The sequence below is a fragment of the Cynocephalus volans genome, chromosome 4, assembly GCF_027409185.1.
Source record: "Cynocephalus volans isolate mCynVol1 chromosome 4, mCynVol1.pri, whole genome shotgun sequence".
Classification (NCBI taxonomy): Eukaryota; Metazoa; Chordata; class Mammalia; order Dermoptera; family Cynocephalidae; genus Cynocephalus; species Cynocephalus volans.
Window position 1 is genome coordinate 52,959,208 of NC_084463.1, and position 12,191 is coordinate 52,971,398.

Sequence of the window (12,191 nt, forward strand, 5' to 3'; positions counted from 1 at the left end):
GTTCTACTTCCTGCAGTGTTTCCCCTATAATTCCTTTTAGGAGTTTTATAGTTTCAGATCTTACATTTAAGTTTTTAATCCATTTCTTCCAATCCAAGATTATGGAATATCTTTCCAATTATTGTTGTCTTTAATTTCTTTCAAGAATGATTTGTAGATTCCATTTAGAGATATTTCACATCCTTCACTGACTGTATTCCAAGGTATTTCATTTTGGCGGTTACTATTGTAAGTGGAATATAGCTTTCTTGATTTTTTTTCTGCTAGTTCAAAAACACTAGTGATTTTTGCATGTTGATGTATCCTGCTACTTTACTGAAATTGTTTACTGACTCTAAGAGATTTTTGGAAACTTTTTAGGCTTTTCTGTATCAAGATATCAGTAAAAAGGGACAATTTGACTTTCTCTTTTCTGTTTGGGATGCCCTTGCTTTCTTTCTCTTGCCTGATTCCTCCAGCTAGTACTTCCTATACTATGTTAAATAACAGCTGAGGGTAGATATCCTTGTCTTTTTCCCATTCTTAAGGAAATGCTTTCAATTTCTCCCCATTCAGAATGACAATGATATTAGGTTGTCATATATTGCTTTTATCATGTTGAGATACTTTCTTTCTATACCTAATTTGCTGACACTCTTTACCATGAAGTGATGTTGAATTTTGTCAAATGCTTCTTCAATGTCTGTTTAGATAATTGTTTTAGTCCATTTTGTGTTGCTATAGCAATAATCATATAGTTTTTCTCTCTGATTTTGTTGATGGAGTGTATCACACTTACTTACTTGTGTATGTTGAACAATTCTTGCATCCCTGGGTTGAATCCTACTTGATCAAGATGTATAATTTTTTGGATGTGTTGCTGTATTCTATTTCCTAATATCTTATTGATGATTTTCCCATCTATAGTCATCAAATATATCAGCCTATACTTTATTTTTCAGTGATGTCTTTATCTACTTTTGGGATAAAGGTGATGTTTGCCTCATAGAATGAGTTTGGGAAAATGACGTCTGTTTCAATTTTTTGGAATAGTTTCAAGAGATTTGGAATTAATTCCTCTTTAAAGGTTTGGTAGAATTCAGCAGTAAAGGCATCTGGTCCTGGCATTTTCTTTGTTGGGAGATTACGGATTACTGCTTCAATCTCTTTGGTTGTTATTGGTCTGTTTGTTTTCTATATCTTCCTCATTCAGCCTTTGTAGTTTGTATGTGTCCAGAAATTTCTCTTTCCTCCAGATTTTCAAATTTATTTTTGTATAGATGTTTATAATAGTGTCCAATGATTCTTTGTGTTTCTGTGGTATAGGTTTTGATGTCTTCTTTTTCATTTCTGATGACTGTTATTTGTGCCTTCTCTCTCCTTTCTTTAGTTTAGCCTACCTAAAGGTGTATCTACTTTGATTATCTTCTCAAAAAAACTTTTTCTTTCATTGATCATTTGTATTATTTTGTGGGGTTCTATTACACTTAGTATTGATCTGATCTTAATGATTTCTTTCTATCTACAACTTTTGGGGTTGGATTGTTTTTATTTTTCTGGTTTTTTGAGGTGTAATGTTCAAATATTTATTTGCAGCCATTCTACTCTTCCAGTATATGCATGTATCACAATTAGTTTCCCTCAGTACTGCTTTTGCAGTATCCCATCTTTTGGTATGATTTCTCTTTGTTCTCATTAGTTTCAAGAAATTTTTTGATTTCCTGTTTAATTTCTTCATGGACCCATAGGTCACACAATAGTATGCTGTTTAATTTTCATTTATTTGTAAACTTTCCAGAGTTTTCTTTCTTATCGATTTCTAGTTTTAATCCATTGTCCTCAGAAAATACAAATGAAAGAATTTCAATTTATAAAAATTTGTTGAGACTTAATTTGTGATGTAACTTGTGGTGTATCCTGGAGTACGTTCCTTGTGCTGATGAGAAAAATATATATTCTGTGTTTGCTGGATGAAATTTTCTGTAGATGTCTACCAAATCCAATTGGTCTAAAGTGCAGTTTAAATCGTGTTTCTGTTGATTTTTCACCTAGATGATCTGTCCAATGATGAGAGAGGGGAACTCAGGTCCCCAACTGTTATAATATTAGAGTCCATCTCTTTCTTTAGGTCTAATAGCATTTGTCTTAGTTATCTGTGTACTCCAAAGTTGACTGAATATATACTTATGATTATGTTGTTTTCTTACTGGATAGAGCCGTTTATCATAAATCTAATTAGTCAGTCTGTCTTTTGAGTGGTGCACTTAATCCATTTACATTATTTAAATATGTTGACTTACTCCTGTCATTTTGATTTTTGCTTAGATGTTTTAAATACCTTTTGTTCCTTTATTTATTTTTTTGTTTGTCTTCTGTGTTTGTTGCTTTTTTGAGGTGGTTAGATAGGTTTTTTCTCTTTAACATTAGGTTTTTTGTTCTATTAATGGGTTTTATTCTTTGGTAATGATTATTGTTCAGATATGAGATATAGTACCCTTGAGAATATCTTGTAGGGCTGGTCATATGGTGGTGAACTCCCATAGTATTTGTTTTTGTGGGAAATATATTCTTTGTCCCTCATTTCCAAATGATAGACTTGCTGGGTATAGTAGTCTTTCCTGGCAATTTCTGTCTTAGTATTTTGAATATATTACCCTTTTCTTGCCTTTAGGATTTCTGATGAAAAATCTGTTGTTAGTCTCTTGATGTCTCTCTCTTATAGGTGATGTGATGTTTTTGCATTATTGTTTTCAAGATTCCCTGTCTTTGAGCTTTCTCAATTTCATCATAATGTACCTTGCAGAGGATGTTTTTGGATTGAATTGGTTCTGGGATCTTTGGGCCTACTTGACCCAAAAATCCATTCTCTCCCTATACCTGAGGTTTTCTGCTATTACTTAATCGAATGTTTTCAATACTTTTTCCTTTTTCCTCCCCTTCTGAAATACCCATCATTCTGATATTTGTGTGGTTTCAGGTTGTCTGCTTGTTCTCTTTGACTTTCTTCTTTTTTGAAAATTCTTTTTTACTTGCTTTTTTTTTTTGTTTGATCCAATTGTGTTATTTTGAAAAGGCTGTCTTCAAGGTCATGAATTTGTTCTTCTGGTCATTCTAGCTTTGCTGTTAAAGCTCTTTGTAGTGTTTCAAATTTCATTTAATGACACTTCCAGTTCCATGAGTTTTGCTTTTTTTAGGGCAACAGTCTCTTTATACATTTCCTCCTTCAGATCCTGGATACTTTTCCCCATTTTGTTCTACTTTCTGAGTCATCTTCTATCTCACTGAGTTTCCTTGGGATTGTTGTTTGAAATTCCTTTTCAGTCATTTCAAGGACTTCTTGCTCTATATGGTCTGGTACATGAAAATTATTATATTCCTTTGATAGTGTCATAAGTTTTATTTTTCATATTTCTGGTACCTCTACATTGGTCTCTAGTCACCTGGTAGAGCAGTTGTTTTTCGCTAATACTCCAGAGTGGGCTTTGAGGAGATGAAGTTCCTTTTGTTGATATGTTTAATACTGACTACTGAATGGGTATTTTAGTACTGGTTTCAGGTAGATGCATAGTGCAGTCTCCATGTAGGCACTTTGGCAAAATTCAGTATTGGAATTGTACATAGGTAAAAAGAATAAAAATAAACAAAAATCTCAAAAAAAAATTAAAATATGTTGAAGTACATGAAAGAGAAAATGCAACTTATCTAAATTTGTGAGATGCAGAAATAGAAATCCTTTCAAAATTTACAATATTGAATGCATATACTTGAAAAAAAAGAAACACCTAAAATCAATAAGCTAAGTTTGTATCTATGAGAACTAAAAAAAAAAAGAGAGCATATTAAATTGAAAGGAATCAGAAAAAATAAAAATCAGAGTAAAAATAAAATTTAGAAAGGAAATTGAGAGAAAATTGTCAATAAAAAAGTTGATTACTCAAAAAGATCAATAAAATAGATAAGCCTACTGCTACGTGAACTAAAAAGACAATGACACAGAACAGCAATTACTAATATCAGAAATGAAAAAGAGGACATCACTACAGAGCCTGTGGTCATTACTACAGAGCCTGTGGACATTAAAAAAATACTATGAACAATGCTGGGCACAAATTTGATAACCTACATTAAATGGACCAATTCCTTAAAAGACGCAATTGACCAAAACACAAACACACTAAAATGAAGTAGTAGAACAGGACTATATCTATTATGAAAATTGAGTAAAAAATAAAAAAAATCTTCAAAACAGAATGCACCTGGGCCTTATGTGTTTACTGGGGAATTCATCCAAACATTTAAAAGGAAGAAATTATACCAACTCTCTACCATCTATTTCAGAGAATAAATAAGATACCTCAACACTTTCTACAAGGACAGTACTAACTGAATACCAAAACCAGACAAAGATATTACAATAGAAATCTACAAACCATTATCTCACACGAACATACCAGTATCTTCAAGAAAATATTCAAAAACCTAATCAAACAATGTTTAAAAATTATGCACCACAACCAAGTCGTATTTATCCCAAGCAAGCAAGGCTTATTCAATACTTGAACATCAATTAATTTAATCCTTCACATCAAAACACTAAAAACAAAGAAATTAGATCATCATATCAACAGATTCACAAAAAGTGTTTGACAAAATACAGCACCCACTCATCATAAAAACTCTCAGTAAATTAGAAATAGAGGAGAACTTCACAACTTCCTAAATACTATTTACAGGAAATGAGTTAACATTAATTATTCATGGTAAAATACTCAAAGGTTTTCCAGAAAATCAGGAACAAGGGAAGTATGGGCCCTCTCACCACTCACAACATCGCACTGAAAATACTTCACATTGTAATAACAGAAGAAAATGAAATAAAAGATTACAGACTGGGAAAAATGAATCAACTAAACTGTCTTTGGCTACAGGTGATATGACTATTTGTGTAAAAAATTCTAGTAAGTAAATGAAAAAACTCCTGGAATTAATAAGTGATTGCAGCAAGATTGCAAAACACAAGGTTAAGAAACAAAATTTTATCACATTTCAACATACCAGGAATGACCAAGTAGAATCTTAAATAAAAAACACAACACTATTTGTCAGAACCTGAAAAAATAAAACAGTTGCAAATCATCTATGTCATAAGCAATTAACATCAAGAAAACATAATGAAAAAACCTTCCACAGTTATACAACAAATAAATAACCTATTTTAAAAACAAGCAAAGGATGGGCCTGGCTGTTTAGCTCAGTTGACTAGAGAGCAGAATTATATCACCAAGTTCAAAGGTTCAGTTCCCCATACCAGGCTGCCAGCCCAACAACACCCCTCAATGAAAAAATTGCAAAGAAATTGAATAGACATTTCTCCAAAGATGATATACTAATATCTAACAAACACATGATAAGATGCTTAACAGCATTAAACATAAGAAAATGCAAAACCACAATGAAATATTGCCTCACATTTAATACAGAATAACAGGTTTCAGTGAAGTTGGAACTTTAGTATGCTGTGGGTGGCAATATAAAATGGTGTAGCCCATGTACCATTAAAAAGAAATACATTGGCTTCTAAAAAAAATTTAAATGGTATTACCATGTGATCCAGAAGTCCAAGTTCAATGTATATATCCAAAATAATTAATAGCTAAATCTCCAAAAGATATTTCCCCACCAGTGTTCATAGCAGCATTAGTCACACAGTGAAGTGGTGCAAGCATTCCAAACATCCATCCATGAATAAATGGATAAACAAATTGTGGTATGTACACAGAAAGGAATATTATTCAGCCATAAAAAGAAATGTAATCTTGACATATGCTGTAACAAGGTACAGTGAGGACATTATGCAAAGCGAAATAAGCCACTCACAAAATCACAAGTATTGTATGGCCCCACTGACATGAGTAAAATTCTGAGAAACCAAACTAGAATGTCAGATGCCAGAACCTAAGAGAAGAGGAAAATTGAGAGTTGTCCTTTAATGGATATAGAGCTTCAGTATTCCAAAACAAAAAAGTTCTGGACATCTGTTGCACAACATTGCAAATATACATAACACCACTTCAAGGTAAAAAAAAAATGGCTCAAATGCTAAATTTTTTGTTATGAGTATTTTTCTTTACTAAAACTAAAATGAAAATAAATTGGAAGAAACTAAAATATTTAAAAATATTTGATTAAGGGCCAGCATGGCTCAGTTGGGAGAGTGTGGTGCTGAAAACACCAAGGCCATGGGTTTGGATCCCTATCTAGGGATGGCCAGTTAGCTCTCTTGTGAGAGTGTGGTCCTATCAACACCTAGTGAAGGGTTAAGATCCCCTTACTGGTCGTCTTTTGAAATGTATATATATATTTGATTAACTGAAAAAAAAATTAAGGAAAAGAAAAGAGGAAAAGCAAAGGATTAAAACATAGATGAGACAACAACAACAATGAAAAACAGAAAAATGGCAGACCTAAATCTACCCCTTTTAATATGTAGATTAAATGGAATTAGTCTAAATATTCTACTTGAGGCAAAAACTATCAGATTTGGTAGGAAAGTAAGACCCAATGATATGCTATCCAGGGACATACACTTTAAATACAAAGACACAAACTGAAAGTTAAAAACCAAAGTTAAATTAAAAATACTACACAAACACTAACTATGAAAAGCTTAAAAGGAAATATTAATACTAGCCAAAAGAAGCTTCAGCACAAAATATACTACCAGAAATAAATGGAGCACTGAAAGATGTGGGCCACACTATTGCCTACAATAGCATGGAAAATGGAAAGGATATCTCAACATCTCAGGGGTCCGCCGAAGTAGTCTTCTGTGAACAATGGGAAAAGTGCTAGCTGGTACCCTCTCTTTGCCACTGAAAAAATATGAGAAGAAAGCTAAATTAAAGAAGGATGGGTGGCCAGACCACTAAGATGGTTCGAGCATGGTTTTGATAACACCAAGGTCAATGGTTTGGAACCCTCCATAGGCCATGCATCAACCAATAAATAAGTAACAATAAAACAAAGAAAGATGTTCAATTTCAAAATGTTAGGAGCCAAAACTTGCTGAGTTTGAAAGAAAAAGACTTTTCAATCCAAGTTTTTTTCCAACAAAATACTTTCAATGACACAAACTACTTTGTGGCAAGAATTACAGTGTTTTGTAAAAACAAAAACAAAAACAGTTAAAAACCAAAAAATATTTCCAGTATTGTAAGTACCATAGGGTGTGATACAAAGACAGTGCCTGATAAACAATAAAACTTCTTAAGAAATAGCTGCCTCAGAGAGAAGGGGAGGCCAGAAAAAAAAGAGCCTAACACATTGTTATAATGGATTATAGTACAATTGAAGGTCATGCTTTTTAAAGATGTACACAAAGTAATTTCTTGTATCAAAAGGGCAGAATTAGAAAAAAGTTGTAAAGGGTCATTGGATTTTTAACTATTATAAACTAAAAATAGGCAAAGAAATTGGTCAACTGCAAACTCGGGCATTAAGAAAAATGGATTTTGACAGAGAATAGTGAGAGCCCAGAGGGCACAGTGCAAAAGCAGGAGGCATTTTTTCCAGAGTCCAACACCGGGCCATGATCAAAGAACTAAATCAGGTACCCAGTGGGCATAGCTAACTGCTCAGGCCAGTGCCTGCAGAGTGTTGCCCCTTACCACCCACCCTGTCTGAAGGGAAGTGTCCACATGTTTATGCCATTCTCCTCAATGTGAGCTGGCCACGTGCTGAGATGAAGATAACAGATCACCAGACATGATTTGCTTGGGCTTTCAGTCAACTGCATAACAGTAGAAGATTTCAAGGGCTCCTGAGAGGGGCAAACTACATTCTGCATGTGGTAGAAACTTGTGGCCAGAGAGCAAATTGTGGTCTATTAAAGACTGCTGCAAAGTCTTACTATTCCTGTTATTGAGAGGTGGAATCTAATTGCCTTCCTCTTGAATCGGGGCTGCTCTTAGTGATGTGCATGACTAAGAAAATGTGTTAGGAGACATGCTTTGTATCTGAGTAGAGATAACCAGAAGCCTCACAGCCACTGCCAGGGCTTCCTGGACAATTGCCCTGGGAGAAGCCAGACAAACCTGACCACACTGAGACTGCCAGACTCTGAGGAAGCCCACCTGACCACAAAGAGAGGGCTGGGGGCCAACCCCGTGGCGCACTCAGGAGAGTGCCGCGCTGGGAGCGTAGCAGTGCTCCCACCACGGGTTTGGATCCTATATAAGGATGGCCGGTGCGCTCACTGGCTGAGCGCGGTGCGGCTGGTCACAAAAATGACAAAAAAAAAAAAAAAGAGAGGGCTGGATGTCTGCCCAATGTCCCCAGCCACTAGTGTTCTTCCACGTGAGACCAGACACATCATGCAGCAGCCAAAACACACTGCCCTTTTACAGTCTACTTACCCACACCATTCCAACATGGAGTAAGGAAAAAATTCTTATTCTAAACAACTAAGTATTGTGTCACTTCATTACACAGCTGATTATTGGAACACCAAAGAAGTCATTAGAGACCACTGACAATACTCTGATATGCAACAGGAAGCATGTAGGTTCACAATGAACATTAGGTCCAAAATAAATAAAGCCAGCATTTCACATCTTAGGTTACATCTCAAACTCTGAGAATGTCAACACACCAACTGTTACCTATGGTTCTAGTTTATAAATGTACTGATGACTAACGCACACATCAATTTTTCTCATTCATTTCTAAGTGATTACCTGAAATAGGAGAAAGGAGAATAAAACACAATATGTAAGAAAGTTTAAATACATGACAAGTCTTCTTGAACAAGGAACAGACTACAGATAGGATCACTGACATAAATTTATGGAAGCAAAATGTACAAATTATGAAAATCTGCAATTTCTGTTTTTATTCTTTGCATGCCTTTTTATCAGCTCTTTGTGAATGTCTCACTAACTCCTGAAGGCTTTCTCCCCTCAGAGTCTTAAGGATGTCACCACAGGTGCTGGTTAGAAGCACAGGTCACCAGGGATTGAACCTCATCATCCAGGAAACATCCCCTTCAGCTTCATATAAGAATATTTCCAATGGAACAAAGTTATTGTCTTTATAAGAAGCAACACCTCCTTCCCCTATATATGCAGTGTATACAGAAATCAGAATAAATGAAAAGAACAAGCAAACGAAAGTAGCAAGAATTGACACCACAGAGAATTAGACACAAGAAACAGGGAAGAGTCCAGGAAATATCCCATTTCACTGGCTTGGGTCACTGCCTGGATGGTAGTGATACCACATATAAAAGAAGTAAACACCATTTTCATTTTGGATTCATTGACCTTAAGGTAACTTTTGAATAGCTACAAAAAGCAGGCAACAGCGAGCTGAATCTGTGATCCAAGAAAAGGAAAGTAGAAAAGGGAAGAAGCTAAAGAGAACCAAGACTGCAAACAACAGAGGACTGAATCTGTCAACAAGAGCACTGTGAGAATAGTGCACAGAATGAAGTACTATGATGAGTGATGTTTAGAAGAAGAAAGGAGAAGAACTCAGAAGAAAAGAGAAAAAAACATCAGCAAGGGCACGAGAGAAACAGAAGAATTTCCAGGAAAAGATCATGAACAGCAGTTTCAAATGTGGCAGAAGAGTCAAGTTATAAAAAGACTACAGAATAGGCACTGGATTTCACTGTAATTTAAGTGATAATTTCATGTTTTATCCATGAATCATGTACAAACTTCCAAACCTGTACACAATCCACAGGACATGTAAGTGAAGCCATCTTGAACCAAAAGCCTCAATCACAGCACCAGGTAACTGAAGGTGAATTTGCCATCCAGGCAATGCTAGCATGAAAACTCTCCTGCTAAGTACAGCCAACATTTGGATCCAGAGAACTTCAAGGAAATAAAATGGCCAGATATTTTAAACCATTGCATTTTGATTTGTTCTTACACATCAAATGCTAAATGATACATGTAAGCCCCCCAAACTCAGTATATTTTAACAAAATTATGTGGGTGAGAAAGTCTTAAATTACATGAAACCTTATAGTCTGCTTATTCAGCAACAAGTGCCTTAGCACTCTTTAACCATTTCCACTGTGGAAAGCTATGTGTTTATTTCCAGGTTGGCAGTCAAAAACTTTCTAATAGAGACGGTATTTCGGAATTTAGTGCCAACAAATCCTTATATTCTCGGAGAATTTGGCATATTCTCTTCTCAGGTTCCATTCCAATCATGTAAAAAAAGTGTCTGCCTTTTTGACATGACATCAGAAAGACCAGAGATAAATTTTTATTCAACTTAGATGACTCAGAAATCTTATACCTTACTATATCTACATGCAAACTTGACCTTACATATGTACATTTCCTTCAAGCTGAGGTTTATTCATTTCTACTTTTCCATTTTAATTCATGCTCCCCATAAGACTCAGGTAATACAGTGAAAAAATGAGGAATAAATAAACAACTCACTGGAGATTTATCCATCTTTTCTTGTTCTTGGAAATGCATAGCGCACTCAGGCAGCTTAGCTGGGAGCGGAGGGCATGGAATGGAGTAAGGAGAGAACTGTTGTTGCTTGACCTTGGATTCTCCTGCCCCAAACTCTCTACACATTAGCTGGAAAAGACAAACAACAAAAAGCCTCCTTGTGAGACAACAATCTCTATCATCAATAAGTTGCAACAAAGACCCATGAAACGTGCGTCTGCAAGTACATTAATTGGTACACATTAGACACACAATTTATTTTTGGGTTAATGAAAACATGTTACCTACTGATTTGGCAAGAATCAACGTTAACTAAAATAAAACTTCATTTAAACCAAAGAAAAACACACTGTGTCATTACTAAAACCAATAGTATAGAAATATAGTTAGGCTATATTATTTTCATACTAATGTGATGACTCCACACATGACTCCAGATAAGTGTTTCCACTACAACAAATCTTATTTATATGTACCTATCTGATCAGTATGCATCTTGCAACCCAATATCTTTTGCCCATGATTATACAGGTAAAAAATGTTCATTATGTATATTTCTTTTAGTACACTATTCCAGTAACGTTATCCACTTACGGAACTCCCTGCACCCAAACCCTCATGTAGTATGCTGTGACAAAGAACTGGGCTTTGCTACATGACTTGCTTTCACCAAGAGTACATTAGCATATGTCAGCAAACATAAGTTTGACAAGTAATGGCCACTGGTGCTTGCCTTCTTAAACACAATCGTAGTGTGAAGAAGCCTGGGGCTACACTTTTGGAGAAACAGGGCCCAGCAAAAAGTCAGCACAAATCACAAGATATGTGAGTGAAGCCATCTTGAACCAACTAGCCTCAGTCAAGGCACAAGGTGACTAAAGCTGAACTGCCCAGCTAAACACACCCAAAATATGGATTCATAGAACTTCAACGTAATAAAATGGCCAGGTTTTTAAAGCCTTATATAGGCTTTAGGTTTTTCCTTATATAGGAAATGCTAAGTGATACACTTAAGCCCCCAGAACTCAATATGTTTTGAACAAAATGTTGTGGAGGGAAAAGCCTTAAATTACATTTCAAATACAATCAACATACGTTTACAACCACAGGGACAATTTTGAAAATTACAATGAATGTCAACTAAGAGGACTTCACTGAGGTTCCTGGCACTAATGCAGGCCATGTGAACCATAAAAGCAATTGTTTGAACATCAGTAAACTATGGTGTAAGATTTTCTGGGGGTTTTTTTTGTTCTGTTTTGTTTAATATCATGTAGAAGTTGCATATTTTAAAAACATGAAAAGGATCTGTCTCTTATAAGTTAGTAGTGAACTGTACCAGGGTACATTCAAAAGTTCATGGAAAAATATAATTAAAAGAAATATAATATAATAGGGATTCTCTCCATGAAGTTTTGAAGCACATTAGTATTCTCATTTTCCCATTTAAGTAATGTAAAATTGACTCCTGTATATATATCAGCAAAATTTGTAACTTTCAAGAACAGAATACTGACATTAAGGGAAGTACTTATGTTATTTACTCTGTGGTGACATGATCCACAGAAAGCACTGGAGATCAAAAAAGGATAGGGATGTTTAAGGCAATGTATGTTAAAGCATACATTGTTCTAAGTTGACTTCAGCATTACAGAAGTAATCTCGACAGTGAACAAACAGTTGTTTTGATGGAAGTGTGGCAAAATGGAGAAAAATAGGCAAAAAGTCAGGATA

General features: G+C 35.1%; 1 protein-coding gene across 7 annotated transcripts in view; it reads right to left on the minus strand.

Annotated features, from left to right (window-relative positions):
* Positions 1 to 12,191, minus strand: part of LOC134374859 (zinc finger protein 420-like) — an 87,297-nt gene that overhangs the window by 40,490 nt on the left and 34,616 nt on the right. For 6 of the 7 annotated variants that reach the window (XR_010023369.1, XM_063092913.1, XM_063092917.1 and 3 more), the window contains one exon: positions 10,440 to 10,586. The exons of the other annotated variant lie outside the window; for it this stretch is intronic. Coding sequence is in view for 5 of the 6 variants with exons in the window: in XM_063092913.1 (XP_062948983.1) it covers positions 10,440 to 10,583 (144 nt within the window). In the remaining variant the exon portion in view is untranslated. The remainder of the gene's footprint in view (positions 1 to 10,439; positions 10,587 to 12,191) is intronic. 7 annotated transcript variants of the gene reach the window in all.